The sequence below is a fragment of the Lethenteron reissneri genome, chromosome 41 (genome assembly GCF_015708825.2).
Source record: "Lethenteron reissneri isolate LAM-NWPU_2019-01 chromosome 41, ASM1570882v1, whole genome shotgun sequence".
NCBI lineage: Eukaryota > Metazoa > Chordata > Hyperoartia > Petromyzontiformes > Petromyzontidae > Lethenteron > Lethenteron reissneri.
In genome coordinates this window covers 5,366,186-5,388,145 of record NC_083819.1, presented here as the reverse complement: position 1 = coordinate 5,388,145, position 21,960 = coordinate 5,366,186, and the positions used below count along the sequence as shown (strand labels likewise).

Below are 21,960 nucleotides of genomic sequence, written 5' to 3'. Positions count from 1 at the left end.
TTCGTCTGTTCACTTTTGTGTATTGGGGTCTGTACCTTGTCAATGTGTGAATGTCTGGTACACGTCTGTGTCTGAGTGAAACCAATCAATACTCCGCTCTTTCTCTTATAAAAGCCCGGCGTTCCGTTTGTCCATCAACTAAATTGTGAGAGCCTTCCAGAAGGTCCGAATCAAAAAGGTAGAGAAAGTGGACCCACTCCCCACGTTTGGGGGAAAAAAGTTGATCCAACAGTTTAAAAAAAAATTGTAGACCCCCCTCCCCCCCTAGATTTTTTTCACTCCCCACCACACCACCCCCACCTCAAAGAAGAGGACATCAGTGGGGGCGACGGGCGAGGCGCGGAGCGTTGATGAGAACTTCCGACGATCTTGAGCACGCAGAAATTCTGGTGTCTAAGATCAACAGCAACAGCCATGGATCGATCCACCGCCGTCGTCATCTGTCACGATCCTACGATGTAACGATCCACCAAGCCACGTGCACAACAACACGAGCTGAAGTTCACCGCTCCGTCTCCTGTGTGTCTGTGTGCTCGCGTAACGCACGCGTTCCTATCCCTCGGCTTCAGAAGATGACGTTACTCATCGTGACGGATCGAGTCGTCAGTTCACACAACACGCGTTCATAACGCCGGCGCGTGTCCATGCATACGTAGTGAACATTTATAACTTTATTTAAAACAATAATTTACATTTTAGGAACACGTGGGTTGAAACGACGACTGCATCAAAACAACACCGCGGTGTCTTGCTTGCAAAAGAAAAGTGCACACACGTTCAATTTTAGACTGAAAACTTTCGTGACTGCAGGAATTCATATTTCTTGGTTCTTTCGGTAAAGTCACGTTGATAGAAGACGTAAAAAATGAAAATAAAATAAAAATGAGAAAATAAAAATAATCAAATAATAAATTGAAAAAAATTAAAGCAAAAAACCAACGACGTTTCGATCGCAACACAAGCGGTCTTTCTATTTCTTATTTTAATTGTATCCTTATTTATATTTTATTTTCATTTTTTGGTTCTCTTTACTTGACTTTACCGAAAAAATCAAGAATATGCACACACGTTGTCTCTCTGTGTTGTGTCCAATATCCGGGGCTTCATCTTCTCAAGGAAAGTTTTCCGGGGGCAGCCCAACCCTGACGACCTCGACCCGGCTGGGTATTTAAGCCCTGGTTCGTTTTTATTATCCATGCACAAGGCCGAATTCACAAGTCGTGTTTGGCTAGTCCGCTTCAATCGTCGGCCAATTGTTGATTGATTGAAACTCGACAATATTTTTAGGTCGTCTTGTCATCAACCAACGATCCCATGGTTGGTGGTGGTGGATAACTGAAGCAGAAGATCTGTTGCGCAAAACGCGATTCGCAGCCACACGGAATGTGTGCAGAGGCAGAGCCGTCACTCTCGTACGGCGAATCTGGGTGACCGCCCTGGGCCCCGCGCTTTGGGGGTGGGGGGGCACACAGGGTGCGGTTTACCCTGGGACCCGCACCCCCCCTCCCATGGACTGCCCTGGATATAGGGGAGCAGTGGCGCAGTGGTCAGCACAGTGCGCTAGGAACCGAGCGACCCGAGTTCGCTTACGGCCAACATCACCTAGGTCGACTCGGCCTCAAACGAGTGATCTACTGTGATGTGTAAGCATCGCCACTGGGGAGACAAAGACGGCCGAGCTTGCTGCTGGCCAACCCACCTGCTCGTGTGCCGTCCCGGCCTTCAACAAATACTGGCTAACAGCACTTGCCCCAAAAAGTCTCCGAGGCTATGAGGCTATGGTATCAGTGTGCGCGGGGCTGAATTTCGATTGGAGCTGTCCGGGGCTGAGTTCTGGAAAATATGTCGCGTGACGCCCTCTCCCCGACTCGCATTTTTTTTTTAAGTCGAAGCAAACTCCATTATTCCCTCTTACCCGTGAAACCAACATTTTTTAACGCCACTAATTAACCACGCGTGCAGCCCTGCCCGTTTTGTATGTAGCCTATGTACACGTTGTCTTAATGCTGTATATATGTATGTACACGGACTGTATATTTGCCATTGTTGAAGTTAATACAGACAACGCACACACTCGCCCGCCTAGAATTATAATACAGAGAGGCACGACTGAATGAATATTAACAACACGTGCACGCGTGCGTTCGGTCAGCAGAGACATGGGTCACTCAACACACGTGACGCAAAGAGATACGTCAGAGATACGTCATAGGATATGCCTCACCAGACACACGTGCGAGTTACATCAAGAAAATCACGTGTAAATCGGACACACGCCACTTATATATGCCATCACACGCATATATTGCATCGCACATGAACGCTAAACGTGTTGAACATACACACACACGCTCACATAAATATTAAAACACACCAGTTACAAAAAATCGTAACCATACACACACACATACGTCCTAAATCAGAAACATTAATTTACAGACAGTAAACACACGCGGACATATTACGCAAGACATCACAAAACAACGTTCCCAACACTTTGTAGACACGTCATCATTTTCCGACACAAAGACCCCCCCCCCCCCCCCCGTTTTGCCTTGACCCTGCTGTTAGTGCAAGTTGCTATAAGCGAGCGCCTATGAAGGCCGGAACGGCACACAAGCGGTGGTGGGGGTGGCAAGCATCACGCCCGGCCGCCTTTGTCTCCCTAGTGGCGGAGCGAGAGAGAGCGGAGTGGTTAGCGCGCTGTGATAGGCTTGGGCCGCGAGGTGGCCTTAAGGTTGGCCAGATGTTAACTCCCTCGCCTGGTGTACAGAGTTTCATTCCCACTCACGGCCAACACCGGTGACGAACCGGTGACGATTATCTTAACTGGTACTGGGCCTCCCCTAGGTCAACGCAAGCCTCAAATGAGTACCTGGTGCGGTGTGTAAACATCGCCACGAGAGAGACAAAGGCGGTCGGACGTGGTGTCGGCCACCCACCCCCTCATGTGTTGTGCCGGCCTTCATATGTGCTCCGAGCTAACAGCACTTGCCCCAACAGTCTGTTAAGGCTATAAAGGGGATCATTGTATGTTTGATATTAAACAACACACGTGTACATACATCAGAACTTACATATACACCATCAAACACCATCGGACCAAAGTGTTAATACACGTAAACCAAATACACCAGTCACCAAATATTACACAATCCACCAGATCCTGCGAACATACATCAACAGGAACATCTCTCACCAGATTACAGGAGAATCAACACACACACATTCGTCAACAGCACTGTATGTGACCTTGAAAGGAAAACAAATATGTAGAATGTCTGACGTTTCGGGAAATGGCCCTTCGTCATAGGACATACTCAGAGACCGGAGTGATAAAGTGCATACGACTTGGAGACCGCACCTCATACAACGGGGCTTCTGTAATTATGTGCTGTGAAGAAGCGTCATTGCCCGAAACGTCGCCTATCATAACCGTATTATTAATTTAATTCAGTGTTATTGAAACCGAACGTGTTGAGTTTTTGTTGTTGTTGTTGTTTGTGCTTGTGCACCATTACCAACGCAACAGCATCACCAAATAAACCAAACAAAATCCTGTCTCTGTGCAAGCTTGTCCTGTATATTAATATTTGCCGACAGCATTCGTCATATTTCACAACGAATTGACATCTGTGTGTGTGTGTGTATCAACCCGTGGCGCCTGGGTCTGTCCCGTGACCTCGTTGCCGGCGAGCCTTCGACAACACTTCACGTGGCCTTCAAAGTGCACCTAGCCTGGCACAAGCGCCGTGGTGACATCACCACAACTTAGTGGTGAATGGTGGCAGCTGTTGTCGACGCGAGGCGTGTAGGGTGCAATCGGCTGGGATTATGTGACACTGCACGGCCTGGGTTTCACGTTCTTGGAATTAACGCGGCATTAAAATCTTCGTTCGCAATTATTGTTCCTGACGGTTTTTGTTGTTGTTGTGCACATTGCGGTGAATGTAGCGGCCTCTAGCGGCTGCAAGGATCCTTCCGCATCATCATCCATCAGCCACCACAGCCTTGATTCTTGTCCACTGTTGGATGGAAGCCTCTCTCTTCGCCGTCGTCGCCATCTCTCGTGATGTCACATTTCCTAACCGCGTGAGATGACCCATCGCGTCGCTCCGTCTCCGCGAGTGGTCACCGCGAGTGGTCACCGCGTGTCGGCGGGCTCGTCCATCGCTCTCCTGCGCCTCGACCATTCCCTCGCCATCGTGAATGTGCCCGTGCCGCCAGTCGACCTAAGTCTTCCATGACCGCCCGATGTCGATGTCTCGTTCAGCGCGTGCGGATCGGAAACACGGATTTCGTTTTTGACATGCGAACATGGCGATCGTGTGTGTGCGTCGTCGTCGTTTTAGCTTATGAATCGATTCAACCTATTCACCTATTCTCGTCTATATATGTAGCCTTGTTCGGGGTATACTTTGAATTCACCTCGATGTTGTACGCACGCGTTTTTCATGCCACTTATCGTGGAACCTTGCTTATTGATGTGAATTGATGCACAGATAGAGTCATCGTGACACCGCTCATCATGGGCTCAATGTTCATCATCTTTGCGCATGCACGAATCAATAATATTCGTTCGAATTCTGTTTATTGTGTGCGAGTTGTGGCTGTTTCTCATAGTGCTGTATGCATTGTGCTGTCCGTAAAAATGTCACCCATTATTTTATAGTGACTATAAGGCAAATGTGTGGGTGTAGATAAAACTATACCAAAACTTCCCTCTAAACCTCTACTCTGCAAACCTGAGTTCGATTCCAGGCCACAGCCAAGACTCACGAGGGATACCCCGGCCGCCCCTCCCCTCTCCCCCATTCACCAAGCCGCACTGACCAGCGTGGTGAAGTATGTTCGCACGTCGCCCCCCATGACAGATGATGGGGTGGGGAGACATTTATCCAGCAGCGGATGGACTAAAAGGCCGTGTTCATATCCTATTAACCTTTTAAAATATTTCTCCTGGACTATCCCTTGAGATGGAACACCTCGTTTGAATTGGGGTGGTGCAGGGTGTTGATTCACCTTCATGAATGGATACCTCTATGAATGGATGACACCTTTATAAATGGATGACACCTTTATGAATGGATAATACCTTTAGAAATGGATGATACCTTCATGGACACCCTGCTAGATACATCACGCACACACACACATGCACGCTCACCGATGAGAGGTCTGATATAATCACGAATTCATGAGTGGCCGGGCATACAGACCTCTGTAGACTGCTGGGTCAGTGGTGCCGATGGACGTGTGTTCCATCAGTGTCTTCCCGTGTATGGCCGCGTGCATCTCAGACTCGTACCCGGACAATCCATGCACTACCTGCTCATAGCCCTTGTAATCCATCCTCTGCTGATGCTGCTGCTGCTGTTGTTGCTGCTGCAGCAGCTGCTGCTGCTGTTGCTGATGCAGCTGTCCAGAAGAAATGAGGCTGGTGATTGAGAACGGGTGGCTAAAGTAGTTGGGGTCCATCTTAAGGTGCAGAGAGGCCGGATCGGTTGCGCTGTGCTGCTGCTGTTGCTGTTGATGATTCTGCTGATGATGATGATGATGCTGCTGCTGCGGATGCTGCTGCTGCTGCTGATGGTGGAGGCTCTGGAGTAGCGGCGGCAGGACCAGCGCGCCGTCCTGGCGGCTAGAAGACGAGACCATGGCCTCGGCTGGCGGCGAGTCCTCGTGATGGTGCAGAGCTGAGGCCGAGCTTGGCCGAGGCTGCTGCTGCTGTTGCTCCATCTCCTCCGCACGGCTACTCTGCAGTTCACCTCCTTGCTGCTGCTGCTGCTGCTCACCGCAAGCGCTCCTGGCCGTCTTCGCCGTCCCTTTCTTGTCGCACTTGAAGCGCTTCTGCCGACGCAGGTAGCAGCCGTTTTCGAACATGTTCCCCGAGTCCGGGTGGAGCGCCCAGAAGGAGCCCTTGCCCGGCTTGTCGGGCGAGCGCGGCACCTTGACGAAGCAGTCGTTGAACGAGAGCGAGTGGCGGATGGAGTTCTGCCAGCGCTGCTGGTTCTGCCGGTAGAAGGGGAAGAGGTCGGTGATCCACGAGTAGATCTCGTTGAGCGTCAGCATCTTGCCGCTCGACTGCTGGATGGCCATGGTGATGAGCGAGATGTACGAGTACGGCGGCTTGGCGTGCGTGTAGCTCCGCCGGTAGCCCTTGAACGCCGCGTCCTGCGCCGGGCCGCGCGCGTCCCCCGCCGCGCCGCCGCCGGCGCCCTGCAGCAGGAAATCCTCGCCGCCGTAGGGGTCACCTCCGAGGGGGCTTCCGCCGCCGCCGCCGACGCCGACGCCACTGCCGCCCATGAGACCCCCGTAGCCGCCTCCTTGCAGGGCGCCGGGCGCCGTACCGCTCTGCTGCATCACCCCGCACAGCTGCGGGGATGTCGTGGTGGAGCTCTGATGATGATGCTGCTGCTGATGATGATGATGCTGCTGTTGCTGCTGTTGTTGCAGGGAGCCGTATGTGGGGAGCGCCACGGAGGACGGTGTCTGCAAGGCCCCGTGCATGTGGCCCATGTGGTAGCCGTTCATGGAGACGAGGCCGCCCAGACCCGCGTTCATGGCGGCGGAGGTGCTGTAGGCCTGCAAGTCCCCACGGAACAGCGAGACACGGGCGGGCAGGTGAGGCGCGTGTGTCTGTGTGTGTCTGCGTGCGCGTGTGTGGCATAGGGGCTCACTAACAGCACTTGCTCCAACGGTCTGTTAAAGGCTATACGGGTCATTTTTGTCTTTGTGCGTGTGTGTATCAACTCAGCCACAAATGAGTTCCTGGTGCGGTGTGTAAACACCGTCACTGGGGTGACAAAGGCGGCCGGGCGGGTGTGGTTCTGGCCACCCCATGCCCTCGTGTGCCTTCATAGGTGCTCGCTAACAGCACTTGGCCCTACAGTCTGTTAAGGCTATACGGGGGATCTTTGTCTTTGTGTCAACTCAGCCTCAAACGAGTCCCTGGTGCGCGTTGGTGCTTGGTCACCCACCCCTCGTGTGCTGTGCCGGCCTTCATGAGACTTCGCTAAACCGATTGCTTCAAACAATCTGTGTCGGCTCTATGGGGTATCTATGTCATCGTGCGTTGTGAGTTTAGCATATGTGAGTACATGGCTGTGTGTCGTTTTTGGGGGAGAGGTGGCGTAGCAGTTGACGCACTGCGCTACCAACCCACAGCCCTCAGCGGCAAGTGATGTCTGACCAAATTCTCCACCTCCCCCGCTAAGCTGAACGCCACGTCCGGCCGCCTTTGTCTCCCCAGTGCTGATGTGTACACGCCGTGCACCTGGCACTTCATTTGTTGCCATATTTTGGTACTGGCAAAGGAGGTCCTATGATGTAGATGCTCACCCCGAGCTCTCATTACTCTGAGAGTGGCATTGTCTTTGAGCTGTTCGCCTTTTGGCGTCATCTGGTCTAACACCGTTTGAGACGAGGCTCAAAAGAAAGCTGTCTCTGGTGTGGACCAATCAGTTTCAAGGACAATGCATATATTATCAGAGTGTGTTTTTGTTTGCATCTGACCACCAGTATTGCGGTTAATGCAGACATGATTCCTTGTAAAAGGTTTCAGTTTGGTGTTTTAACATCTTAACACCTGTTTTGTTGCCAGAAAAAAGGGGAAAACCTCTTCTCATATTTTGGTACTGGCAAAGGAGGTCCCATAATGTACTTAATTTAAGGTTGAGTTTATCTAGGGGAGGCACGGGACTCGTTCAGAAAGCGGTTTGCGCGGTCGGGAATCTAACTCAGGACGCCGGGCTCGAAGCGATGGAACGATTTGGTCGTGTGGCAAAAAGTGCTCGCTAATAGCACTTACTCATCAGAGTCTATATAAGGCTACGCGGGGGATCTTTGTCTGCGTATGCTTATGGCGTGTTACCCCCCCCCCCCCCCGCGTGCCGTGCCGCTCTTAATAATTAACACACAAAGGCAACCGTTCACCGTGTACCCTTACGTAGAATGTCGGGGTAAGTGCCTGTTAGCGAGAACCTATTTGCCAAAACGATCAAATGATCTGGAACGCGCGCCACGATCTCGTCGGAGAATATGATGATAAGCAGGAGAATCAAGCCTGTTTATAACTTACTCTGTGGTTCTTTCGGTAAAGTCACGTAGGTAGAAATAATAATAATGAAGGAAAACACGACGTCTCTACGTGACTTTACCGCAAACAACCAGAGAGTATAGATTCCTGCAGTCACGAAAGCTTCAAATCAAGATTGTTTATCACTTCTTCTTGGTTCTTTCGGTAAAGTCACGTAGAATGGAAATAATAAAATAATAAAAATAAAACATAATAAAATAATTCTCACGACGTTTCGGCCACAACGCAAGCAGCCGACCTCAGGTGGATTATGTTTGATTTTCATTAATTTATTATTTCCATTCTAAGTGACTTTACCGAAAGAACCAAGAAGATGAATCCCTGCAGTCACGAAAGCTTTAAATCGATGTTTATCACTTGTATCGGGAGGCTGCCTGGGCATGCCAGGCTTGGGCTGCGAGGTGGCCTTAAGATTGGCACCACGGTACGCAGATGTTAACTACCTCTCTTGGTATACAGGAGGTTGTGGGTTAGATTCCGACACTGACGCCTGCTGCTGTAAATTTGGTGTTTCCATGTCTCTCCCCGTGGTCGCGTGGATTTTTCTCCGGATCCTCCGAGTTTTGACTCCACATTCGGAATCAACATGACGCGTTTCGAGTGTTTGGCTGCGAAACATTTCCACGTGATGGTAAAATTTAAACATAGTTCAGTATAGTTTCGTTTAAGACGGCCAGTATTCTTGAGTTAGTCTGTTGCGGAGATTTGAGCGGTTTCCCCTTTGTATGCGTGGGGTTGACGGAGTTTTTCCATCTCATATCGGAATCAGAATATTTATTAATACTGGAGGAATCCAAGCGTAAGAAACGCAGGTCTCTCTTGAACATAAGTTTTGAGTCCCAATGAAGCTCCCCCTGCACGATAAAAGGTGCGTTATTAATAATAGGCGCTCTATCATAGTACTTGCTCCGATGGTCTGCATGGTTACACGGGGATCTTTGTATTTGTATGTAGGGAGCGGTGGTGCAGTGGTTTGTGCATTACGCTTCGTTACTGAAGTCCGATGGTCTGCATGGTTACACGAGGATCTTTGTATTTGTATGTAGGGAGCGGTGGTGCAGTGGTTTGTGCACTACGCTACGTTACTGAAGTCCGATGGTCTGCATGGTTACACGAGGATCTTTGTATTTGTATGTAGGGAGCGGTGGTGCAGTGGTTTGTGCACTACGCTTCGTTACTGAAGACCGGGGTTCGATTTGCCTCCCACGAACAACATCAGTGGCAGACAGGCGAACCTCTAGACCAGTGGTTCTTAATCTTTACTGCAGCCGCCACCCCTTTGGTACTCAATTGTTAACGACATGTAGAATGTTAATAAACACTCACGGGTTTGATGAAACAATGTAGTTGTGATTGCGTAACCGTGCCTAACTTTTGTTTTCGATTATTTACCTTCGAAAAAAAAATCTGGCCCATGTCTCGCACCCCCAGAAAGGGCATCTCGCACCCCAAGGTTAAGAAGAAGAAGAACCACTCCTCTAGATCGACTTAACCTGAAACGAGTCGCTGGTACTCGTTGCGCCGGCCACGTCACTCGTTCCTAACCCTATCGGCCCTCGCCCCAACAGTTTCCATGCGCACTCGATGGTGGTGACGGTCTTAGGTTTTAAATAATTAGGAACGGGAATGGATACACACACACATATGTACGGTATGTGTAACACTAACGAGCCCTTTGGTAATTACCTTCTTTAGCTACTTAACAATTTTATTAACAGCGAATTAAGGATACAATTAAGTTGTGCTTGATTTGGTTTAACGTTTGCTCGAGAGTAACATTTTCATACGCACGGTGTACAACTATTATTCCCGGCTTGTGAAAATATTGTTTCCTATCGTATATGTATTGTACGTGTGTTACATATATATATGTACAATTAAGTATACATTTTGTACGCAGTATTCGAGTTGTACGCATGAGTTTCTATGCACGCCGACCGATAAACAGAATATAATATACAGGAATCATTCCCATAATTATGAAATAAATCGAACGTTTAGTTTCAGTCCATCCCCCTAATTCACCCTTCGAACCAATATTACAGAGCAAAAAAACTCGCCATATCCGTCAATAACAGTGTGTGGCCATTAAAGGAAATATAAACCATAGGCGACGTTTCGGGCAATAACCCTTCATAGCACATGACCAAACAGGATCCATGATGTAAAGTGCAGTCTCAAAACTCTTATCCGCTCTATCTGGCCTGCTGAAGAAGGGGCATTGTCCGAAACGTCGCCTGTTACATATTTTCCATGTTAAGACCACACATCCAGTGTTATTGACGAATGCATTGATGGTTGTTGTTGTTAATTGTGCTTTTGTAACACTGCCGATGCTGCAGCAGCACCACCGATGTTATACAGGGTGATTCAAATGTTTTTAACACTTATTTGGGACGATCGTTTTTTAATGGAAAATAACGGATAATCCACCGTAACATGATAACAAATGTAATGTTAATAGCTTCAAAAAGTCAAAGAGTCTCCCACTTGTTTGCCATCGTTGTCAACGCGTGCCTGGAATCTTCTCCAGGTGGTGTTGTTGCAAATCCTCAGACGCGTTAAACATTCATACTCTTAGTTCTTTCGGTAAAGTCATGTAGGTAAAAAAATGAAAATAAAATTAATACAAATAAAATAATAAAATCACGACGTTTCGGAGGCAACGCATCTGATGCAGCAAATATGGCTGTGACGGTCCCACCTGATGACGGAGACTTGTGTTGCCTCCGAAACGTCGTGATTTTATTATTTTATTTTTATCAATTTTAATTAAATTTTTTACCTACGTGACTTTACCGAATGAACTAATGGTATGAATCCTTGCAGTCACGAAAACTTCAAATCTAGAATGTGTTAAACATTGTTTTGCTGCGTCTGTTATTAAACACCGGAACCTTTGGTCCGGTTTCGTCGTTTACGGGTCTCATCAGACACGTAGACGGCGTACCAACGGAGGCCTGTTCATTTATTTGAGGAATGTTGCACGCTAATTACAATTGTACGCCCCTGACCTATCAAACGGCTTTAATGGACGGAACATTTAACAACTCAAATGAGTCGAATGCATACCACGTTAATTAATACACTTTGCGAATTTAACGGTACTCTTTCTTAAAATGTATTGTTACAGAACTATAAACAATTATAATTTAATCACCATTCACTCTCCAGAAACAATACCAATTCAACCCTAACGCACTTCTCAGATGCTGCTGCTGTGGAGCGGTGGCGCAGCGGTTAGCGCAACTGCGCTTTAAACTCAGCGGCGATCTGATTATGAGTTCGATTCCCAGTCACGGCTAACATCATTAGCGAGTGATATTCAAATACGTGCTGCTTCATCCCTACCTCCCTCACCGATGTAACCAACCCGTATTGACCAGCGTGGTGAAGTATGGCTAAACGACCCCTAAGACCAATACGGGCACAAATAATGCTTCATCCAGCAGTGTCAATGGATTATTAGAATTATTAACATGGGTTCTAGTTTAATTACATATATTAGCAATGGTTCACTTAATAAATGACACGGACGTTCAGACGGCAGAATATAAACAAAGAACAATAGTTCAGTGAACAAAATATATTTGTAAATATAATGCACATTTAGAACCATTTTTGCCCAATCCACTGCTGGATGAGAGAGCCTTTGCACGCTGTTGCGGGTCGTGGGAGTTTACTTGACCATACACCACCACGCTGATCAGTGTGAGTTGGTTAAGTTAAACAATACACATATATACAAAGACAAAGATCCCCCGTATAGCCTTTAACAGACTGTTGGGGCAAGTGTTGTAAGCGAGCACCTATGAAGGCTGGAACGGTACACGAGGGGGTGGGTGGCCAGCACCACGCCCGACCGCCTTTGTCTCCCTAGTGGCAATGTTTACACACCGCACCAGGTACTCAATTGAGGCTGAGTCGACCTAGGGGAGGCCCGGGACCGGTTCAGATAATCGTCACTGTTGGTGTTGGTGTTGGCCGTGAGCGGGAATCGAACTCGTGTCGCCGGGTTCGTAGCGCAGCGCGCTAACCGCTACACTACCGCTCCCCACTATATATATACACACACACACACATTCATTTATAGATACCCCAAAATAACCAAGAAGATGAACCCTATGTGTCCTGACTTTTGTGCGGCCACCACCCCGTATAGTTCGTGCTTTGTCTGTAGCACTGCCAACACTGACCGCAACGCTCCTCCAGGTGGTCCGCGATGCTGTGATGCATTTGCAGGTTGATCCGGAAATAATCACGATGTTTATTGCTTTTTAACACGACACGTAGTAGTAGTAGTTGTAGGCTTTCGCGAACAATATTTTCCACAAGAGGTTTTTTTTGGGGGGTTAGATCGCGTCCATGTAAATGTGTCGTTAATCCAGCCACCACCCGCACACAGACAATTCGTAAGGGTTGCCACGTAAACATACGTGCCAATTTGTGCGGATTCAGAACACCGGTGTGTTGGAGAGTAAACACACAACATTTAGTATTTTTACTGATTGGCCGTATCCGGTTGTTGCGGTTTTAACAACACGTAGGCGATCTAACCCAAAAAAAACTCTATTATGGATTTATAAACTTTGTTTCGGACATTAAAGTAATGTTTAACTTATGATGTTTAATAAAAAAAAATAAGTTAGGTAAACCACCATGATTAAACTACCCCAACCCTAAGATCGAAATACCACACCCTCCCCCTAAAATAAACATTATTGCTGCGATTTAAAGCTTTCGTGACTGCAGTGATTCATATTCTTGCTTCTTTCGGTAAAGTCACGTAGAAGGGAAACAATAAAGTAATAAAAAATGTATTGTTTTATATTTTTATTATTTTATTGTTTCCCTTCTACGTGACTTTACCGAAAAAAAAAAACACGAATATTATAGCTGTGTTTAAACAAAAAAAATACGTTTCGGGAATATGAATAATTTTATATTCCTGGTATTTAGAAAGATACGTTCATTCGTTTTGTAACCAGGGATGGAGGAGGGGGAGAATGTTTGAATCGGCTGAGTAAGAGCGAGCATGGACCGGGATGACCAAAGGATCGATGCCCTTTCTGGCACTGGCAATGTGCTGTAGCCCCTTACCACCTCTACTCTATATATTTTTTGTTATTTTTCTCTACATATTTTGTTTATTTATGAAATTATCTACGCAGCCGCGGCCCTGTCGCCTGCCCCGCCTCACCTGAGTGTGAGAATAAACTAAACTATAAACGAGTGGTCCGCGCGTCGAACACAGCTTTGAGAAACGCTCACAACGGAGTCATCGTCGTCATCTGGCTCCGCGTCTCGTCGGATAAAACGCGCGAGAGAGGGAACCAAGAACACGTAGGCTTTCGCGACCAATATTATTCATAATAAACGTTTTTGGGTTTAGATCGCGTTATTTATAAATGTGTCGTAACCCTCCACCACCCGACACGGCCAATCAATAAAAAAAGTGTCACATTGACAAAAGACAAATGGTTCACTGCTTTAGCCCACATTCTGGCGAATTGCCTGATGATGCTGGATGCAATTACCAGCGAAACGTCGTACTACTCAAATTGTAAATGTTGTGGTTTCACGCTTCAACACACCGGTGGGCTAAAGCAGTGAACTATTTGTCTTTTGTCAACGTGACACTTTTTTGCTGATTGGCCGTGTCGGGTGGTGGAGGGTTACGACACATTTATAAATAACGCGATCTAAACCCAAAAACGTTGATTATGAGTGAACCAAGAAGTTTCCCGTGACTCACAGCCGCGAGTCGAGCAAAAGCGACGTGCGCTTTGAGTTTAGTCGATCGACGCATTTGGACTGGATGCTCCGACAATATCGCTGTCATCTCCGTTTATCCAGGAAAAAACCTCACTAACAGGAGGGTCCTGCACGGGGATGTTCGGCCAATCCCACGTCTCGATGTACGGGTTTTTACATTGACTTACATATATTATATTCTGTATATATATATACACACACACATACTATGGTGCCGAGTTAAACACGTGAAACAAAGTTTTGCGTGTGTTTTTACACAATGCTTCGTATACATATTCATTATGAAGGATCATTTATGTTCTGCGTCAACACTGCTGCAACTACTTTCGACTACGTCTTGAGATTGATATTAAAACTCAAGCGCTCTGTTAGTAGCCCGAGTTCACAGCTCATCTGTCAATTCACTGCTGGATGAAGGCCGCCCTAAACCCTGTACGGGGGGGGGGGTTGTTTGACCATACTTCACCACGCTGGTCAATGCGGGTTTGTGAATAGAGAAAAAATTAACCCGTAAAAACAAAGTTTTTCACTATAAATCCTTTATATGCGTGGCATCGGTTTTATTTTATTATTAATTTCTGTTTTTCTTGAGTAAGAGTTTCATTTTTATCACATTGGTATTTTAAATGAAATATGAAAAAAAAAATTCCTAAAAAGTGTAAAGTTATGGAAAAAAATTTCACGAAAATAAATTGTCACGCACAACGAGTCTGTGTGCAAAATATCAGCTCGATTGGATCACGGGAAGTGGGTTAAAAAACGACCGAAAGATTTGCACGGTCGTAAGCGCGCAAGCAAGCAAGCAAGTGAACTTAATATAAAAGATTTAAAAAGACTCGTTGATAGTTCATATATCGCTCGCCCGCTGATGCTCGCCGTGGACGGGAATTGAACTTAAGTGCACGGGTTCACAGCGCGGAGCGCTAACCACTGCGCCACCGCTCCACACTACGTTGCTGTTACATATACACACATATAAACTGTAGGCAACGTATGCTGTATATGTGCGTGTATATATATGTGTGTGTGTGTAAAACAAATACAACGATAAATATTCCCCGTGTAGCCCAGTCCAGTTAAACGTTGGAGCACGTGCCGTCAGCGAGCGCATATTAAGCGACCAATCGCAAGTGTCGCTTCGGGTGGACAGGTACGACGCCCGACCGCATTTGTATCCCCGGCGCTCAGGCATACACGCTCCACACCTAGCTAGCCTAACTCGTTTAAGGCTAAGTCGACCTAGGAGAGATCGAACAAAGATTCGGTTGCCACTTCTCACTGATGCTGTCAGGCCATTTACGGGAATCGAACTCGGGTGGCCGTGCACGTGGGAACAAGTGCGCTGAGCCACCGCTCCGAATTGCTCCCACTGCTCGCAGTTTATGCGCACAGCAAAACTTCTCCCAACCGGGCGTTTATTCAGATTTGTTTTCTTTCTCCGGCGTACGAGGGGGTGTCGGTGCCAAGCTAGGTGCACCTTCACCTCGCCGTGGTAACCTCACCTCGCTCGGGTCGGCGTAGTAGGAGCTCCAGTCGGGCTCGTGTCCTCCCTCCATCTTCACGGACGCGACTCCCACGCACGGCGCGTGCATAATGTGTTGCTGCTGCTTCTGCTGCTGATGATGATGACGACGACGACGCAAATGCTTCTGCTGATGCCGATGATAAATCTAGCGCCGATGCCGCCGATGTTGCTGCTGCTGCTGATGCTGCTGCTGATGATGATGCTGCTGCTCGTGGATGACTCTAGTCACGTCCCCCAGTGGGCATCGCGCCTTTGCTCATCCCGGTCCCTGCTCACTTCACTCCTCTTCCTCCTCTTCCACCTCCTCCTCCAACGTTGTCGTCGTCTTCTCCTCCTCCGGCTCCCTCGTTTAAAGTTATTTTTTTCGTCTTTTCGCTCGAGATGGGAATCCCCTCCCCGTCCACTCTACGCGTCTTTACAAACGACCATGGACCTCCCGCGGAGAGTCGCGTAGTTGCTCTTCCTTGTTATAGGACGTGTTCGTCCTGTATATATGGCAGCGGGGGGAGGGGTTGTGAATGTGTTTGGGTGTGGGTGGTAGTTGGCGATGGGAGGGGGGTAGGTGGGTGGGTGAATCGACGGGTCGGTGGGTGGTGATAGAGTCGGTGGGTAGGTGGGTCGATAGATGGGCGGGTGAGTGGTGGATGATGCATCAAATCCTGCGGCGCCAACTCCAAACCATCACCTACGCGTGTGTCCACCCCACGCGGAGCTGCGGTGCAGAGGCGAGCGCGCTGCGCTACGAACCCGGCGACCCGAGTTCTATTCACGCTCGCGGACCGACACCAGCGACGATTTATCTGAACCGCTCCTGCGCCTCCCCTAGGTGGACTCAGCCTCGAAACGAGTACCTGGTGCGGTGCGTAAACATTGCCACTAGGGAGACAAAGGCGGCCGGGCGTGGTGCTTTGATTGTCGCTCGCCTCGTGTGTCCATGCGGTGGTGGGTTTTACCCGGGTTCTCTGGTCGCCCTCCCATGGTCAAACATCCCCATGCAGCAGGACCCTCCCCTTGACCAGTCTTGCGACTCAGTGAGGCTGCCATGGCCAAATACACAACAAGTGTCAGGGTGTACATCTGTTTGTTTTGTGCGTGGGTGTTTACGTGTCCCCCTTCCAGTCTGTGTTGCTATGCTCCTGTGAGCTCATCTGAATGGGGAGCGGTGGCGCAGTGGTTGTGCTAACCGACCTGGGTTCACTTCCTGAACGTCGGTCGACTGGCCAGCCCATGAGCGGCGAGTGATATCCGAACCGCTCATGAATCTCCACTAGGTCGGCTCATCCTGAAACGAATCTTTAGTACGCAGTGTAAAACATCAGCACTGGGGAGAAGAAGACGGTGATGTGTTGACCACTGAAAACCTCCTCGTGCCCCGTGCCGAACTCAATAGGCACTCGCTATTCACTCCGAAAGGTGATACAGCATTTGTCTTTCTGTCTGTGTACCTATTTGCACCGGTACACTTGCCCCAAAAGCGCGTGTAAGGCTACGGAGGAGTAGGAGAGAGATCTTTTGTCTTTATCTTTGTGCCTGGGATGGAGACGCGAAGGTAAACACACGTTTAAAACAACAAACGATGTTGGGGAGGGGAAGAGGAGACAGGGAGACCCGCGGCGACTTGATATCAGCGCTTGGCGGGACTCGCGCGCCGCCTGAAACAATGGGGATTAAAATGACTCAGTCGCTACACAGAGACTTGATGTGTAAAGCCGCTGGTCACGTGACTCTTGGTGGTTCACAGACGCCCGCGTCCGAGACGCTGAGCCGGCCACCGCTGAAGATGACGCTGGGTTCGAATCCGGATGTCGGCAGGCTCTAATTATGTGTGTATGTTGAACAGTAGCGGGGCCCTGTAGCATATGTTATAAAGAGGGCCCTGAATAAAAAAAAACCACGTAAATATTAAAACACTAATTTGTAACTTGTAAAGTCATCGGTTTTTTTTAATTTGCTATACAGCCAGATTTATGCGACACATCGCTAACCTTAAACACCCAGTCGTTCATAAAAGTTGAAGGCAGTATAGTACTATAGTGATTGAGCAAGTGCAGAATCACTGAACCGGAATTGATAAAAGTTGAATGCAGTACAGTACTATAACAATACAGCAAGTGCAGAATCACTGAACCGGAATTGATAGCTTGAAAGCATTTAGCGCGGGGCCCTTGAAAGTATGCGGGCCCTTTCGATTTAAAGCTTTCGTGACTGCAGGGATTCATCTTCTTGGTTCTTTCGGTAAAGTCACGTAGAAGGGAAGTAATAAAATAATAAAGATAAAACATAATAAAAATAATTCTCACGACGTTTCGGCCACAACGCAAGCAGCCGTCCTCAGGTGAAAACCAGGTCTGTCGAGACGTCGTGAGAATTATTTTATTATGTTTTATCTTTATTATTTTATTACTTCCCTTCTACGTGACTTTACCGAAAGAACCAACAAGATATGCGGGGCCCGTAGCAAACTTTTGCTACTAAAATAATGCGGCACTGATGTTGAACGTTTTTTCGCACCGTAAGTAGCTAATCGGAGGCAAGGCATTGAACCGGGGTTCTCAAAACCGAAGCGAGTTTTATGGTTCCATTCCAGTCACTGATAACTGCAACAATGAAATTGTGTTCTTGGTTCTTTCGGTAAAGTCACGAAAGAACCAAGAAGATGAATCCAAGCAGTCACGAAAGCTTTACATCGAAATGAAATTGTGATTGAGTTAGATTTATTTAAAACTGACTATATTCCATTTTCGTTGTTGTTAGAAATACAAAAACAAATGGGATGTGTCAAACTATTGCGTGTGTGCACATGGCGAGACGCATGTTGGGTCGGAGGCTCGTTGCTCTGCTTACTCGTTTTGTCGCGATGCTAATATTGTCCACGACAGCGCTGATGTCGGACGCGTTACCGGGGGGGGGAACAAAAATACCGGGTTGATAGTCACGCGATAAACATTTAATTCATCTATTTTAGAACTGCTTTTGTGTTTAGTTTTTTGTTCCATCCCCCCGCACCTCCGATTAGCGCGGTTGGCTACGTACGGTGCGAAAGAAGTCCACAATACATACACGCTGTACCTCGTGTGCGCAAGAGAGCGAGTGAAGAGAGACCTCAGAAGCATCTTCTTGGTTCTTTCGGTAAAGTCACGTAGAAGGGAAGTAATAAAATAATAAAAATAAAACATAATAAATAATTCTCACGACGTTTCGGCCACAACGCAAGCAGCCGTCCTCAGGTGAAGAAATTCTTCAGAAGAATTTTTTTATTATGTTTTATTTTTATTATTTTATTACTTCCCTTCTACGTGACTTTACCGAAAGAACCAAGAAGATGAATCCCTGCAGTCACGAAAGCTTTAAATCGAAACCTCAGAAGCAGTTGTGTGCTAGCACCTTCCAGATGCAGGTAACCCCGCACAAGTCGGTGCTCTGCTTTCTACGACAGCACCGAATGGATATTTATTTCAGTGTCGTCACCGAACAATGATATGCAAACTATTCTTAATTGTAATAAAGAAATTAGCAATTGTGTTTGTTTGTTCTACATATATATCCAGCCGATCGTACGGGGAGTGCGCGACTGATGTAATTGTTCACGATATTCTGTAACGACGAAACATCTTACATTTGATGCATATATATAGCAAACTATTCGCTAATAACTATAAATATCCGGAAACGAAACGTTTCGATGTTTTTGGCCTCTAAAATGTATAAGATGACAATAATAATTATTGTTGAACTTTTTAGTTTTGGAAACTCGAAGCCCGGCCTCTTTACGCGACTCTAACCACGATGCTCCATCCATGCACATCCTGCCATCATTGGACTGCACACGAGGAATCTTTGCATTCATTTTTTACATTTATGACAAACAAAAATAATGAACAAAAAAAACTGTTGCTTTTCACAATGCCATACGAACGCGGATGATATTTGTCGCGCAAGCCTGACTACGAGTTAAACTGATAGACGGAGTGTCTGTGTTTGTTCCCAAGTTCGCCGCATTCCACCATTGACATCAGATTTGAAAATCCAAACACGGTGGGGGTTTTTTTCTTCCATTGTTGTATTCCCACATTTACGGACGCAATGTCTGTATGTCTGCTGAACTTCTTTCGCACCGCATGTAGTCAACTGTGCTAATCGAAAATAATGTTGAGCTGTTTCGTTACAATAATGTTTTTTTAGCCACAACGAGCGTTTGATTCTGGATTGTTTGCAGATCTGTTAAGTCATCTACACAAGGCATCAAATACCCAATGGCTCAAAGTTCAACGCCACTCTTTGGAAGAGTGTGAACTTCATATCGCCAATGGACGTCTCGGTTAAGTCCGCTCCGCTCCCAGCTACGAACAGAATGTACATACAAACACGCTTAGCCCGTGCACCTGAATACACACACAGGGCATCTATCAGTCTCACTGCTGGATGGTGGCCTTTGTCACGCCGTGCGGGGATCCTTTGACTCCACGCCGGACAATGCGACAATTGCTGAAGGCCGGTGTGCTGCGTAGAGGCGGGAGCATAGATGTACAGAACAACAATGGATGTTGTTCCATGCGCTCCAACTTCTCCTGCCCCCGCAATGGACGGCGATTCACGTGGGGGGTAGGCAACTGCAGTCGCGCAAATAAATGTTAATTGAATGCGCATGAATGAGCCCACGGTGCTGATTGGGCAGATAATAGGGACGCGGTTATCAGAGTCTCCATTAAATCCGCGCTGTAACTGAGAGACTGGGACGCGTGGCGACTTGCTATCGGGATTCTGTCGGGACTCGGGGCTCCCAGAAACAATGGGGATTATTGAGCTGACTCATTTGTTTCGGAGACTTAATATGTTAAGCCGGTCTGTCTTGGCTGTGGCCTGGCGACTCCGGCGGGGTTCACAATGGCCGTGTCGGAGACAACGCCGCCATGCACCGCTGAGAAGCTGCGTTCGAATCCGGGATGAATTCTCCCGTGGGGGGTTTGCCGGGTTCTCAAGTGCAGTGAGTCCGATGGTCTCAGCCCGGTCACCACCAGTGAATGCACGAAGAAGAAAAAAAATCGTCCCCCCATGAAATTGCCTTCTGCACTTGATTTGGCAAAATATCAGCCGAGAGAATGAAAAATACTGTGCCATGAAAATAATTTAGTTCAACATTGATTCATTTATCGGGGGCATACTAGTCGATTTTAAACCATGATTCTTTGCATCATTAACAGTTTTTTTAATGTACCCTGTGTTTTGTATGCTTTACCAAGCAATGTAAACACTCCTACCAACCAGTGGGGGGGGGGGGGGGGGGGGGGGGGGAGCGGTGCGTAATGGTCAGCGCACTGCGCGAGGAACGGGGCTGCCTGAGATCGATAGTCGGCCACGGCTAACACCAGTGGGCGATCATGTTTGAACCGATACTGGCCACCCCAAGCCCCCTTCACCCACCATCCCGGTGAAGTATGGTCCAAACATCCCCCACAACCGACACAGCTTCGGAAGGTATTCATCCAGCAGTGGAGTGATAAAGGAGGTTATGTATACAACGCGCATGGGTGTAGAGAGAGAGAGAGAGCGAGCGAGCGCGCGGGTGTTTACTCTGGCAGGTGAAGCGAAACCAGGGCCGATAAAAGCGGGCGAGAGGCTACCTCCACCTCCCCCCCCCATCTCCTCACCTCTCCTCACCTCTCCCTCCCCTCTTCTCTCCCGGGCCAAAAGTTCGTGTCCTTTCGGTGACCAGGTGTGGGTCGCCAACAAAGCGACTAACCCTTAAACCGATCCCACGAAACTACAGCGACCACCTGCCTCTGCTTCTGATCCCCCGTGTAGCATGTAACAGACTGTTGGGGCAAGTGCTGGGAGCGAGTAGCTGCACCTGTGACCCACTCACAAAGACAAAGATCCCCGTGTAGCCTGTAACAGACTGTTGGGGCAAGTGGCCCTTAGCGAACATCTTTGAAGGCCGAAACGACACACGACGGGTTAATGGCCAGCACCACGCCGGGCCGACTTTGTCTCCCCCAGTTGCTTATGTTTTACACACCGCACCAGGTACTCATTTGAGGCTGAGTCGACCTAGGGCAGGCCCAGCGTCGGTTCAGATAATCGTCGCTGGTGTTGGCCGTGAACGGGCATCGAACTCGACTCGCTAACCACCACCAACATCATCACCTCTCACCCCCAATGTAGATGAGGAAAGGCTGGGTCGCCCGCTGGTTAATTCTACTCATTTGTGCAGCCATCTCCGACGAACGCTGACAATCTGTCTCTTCACGTGCATCTTGAAAAGTTGAAGAAGGGGGTGTTGAGCCCTTGGCAGGAGGGAGGATCAGCTCCCGTTCCCTGGACGCTACGGGGCTACCATCCACTTAGCACCACCACCAACTCCCCCGCTCGGGTCGCTCTTACAAATGGGTCCATCCTGGCCTCTCGCTTTCTTACCTAGTTAATACCACGTGACGGTAGCCTCCACCATCATCATCACCACCATCATCATCACCACCGTCGCCATCGCCTCCACAACCAGTACCATCATCATCACCGTCGCCTCCACCTTCACAACCAGCACCATCATCACCACCATCGCCAT

General features: G+C 48.1%; 1 protein-coding gene across 1 annotated transcript; it reads right to left on the bottom strand.

Moving 5' to 3' along the window:
* Window positions 1–2,563: 2,563 nt before the first annotated feature.
* Window positions 2,564–15,850, bottom strand: LOC133352588 (forkhead box protein A2-like). Its single transcript, XM_061568328.1, has 2 exons — window positions 15,376–15,850; window positions 2,564–6,585 (listed from the first exon to the last, which is right to left on the bottom strand). The coding sequence occupies exons 1-2, from the start codon at window positions 15,463–15,465 to the stop codon at window positions 5,188–5,190; spliced, it is 1,488 nt and encodes a 495-aa protein (XP_061424312.1). The 5' UTR covers window positions 15,466–15,850; the 3' UTR covers window positions 2,564–5,187.
* Window positions 15,851–21,960: the final 6,110 nt, after the last annotated feature.

Bases quoted from the DNA above. Each gene is read 5' to 3' on its own strand.
- LOC133352588 (XM_061568328.1), bottom strand. From the start codon at position 15,465: ATGCACGCGCCGTGCGTGGGAGTCGCGTCCGTGAAGATGGAGGGAGGA. The intron at 6,586-15,375 runs GTGAGGTTACCA...GGGGACTTGCAG, and splicing joins ACTACGCCGACCCGAGCGAG to GCCTACAGCACCTCCGCCGC.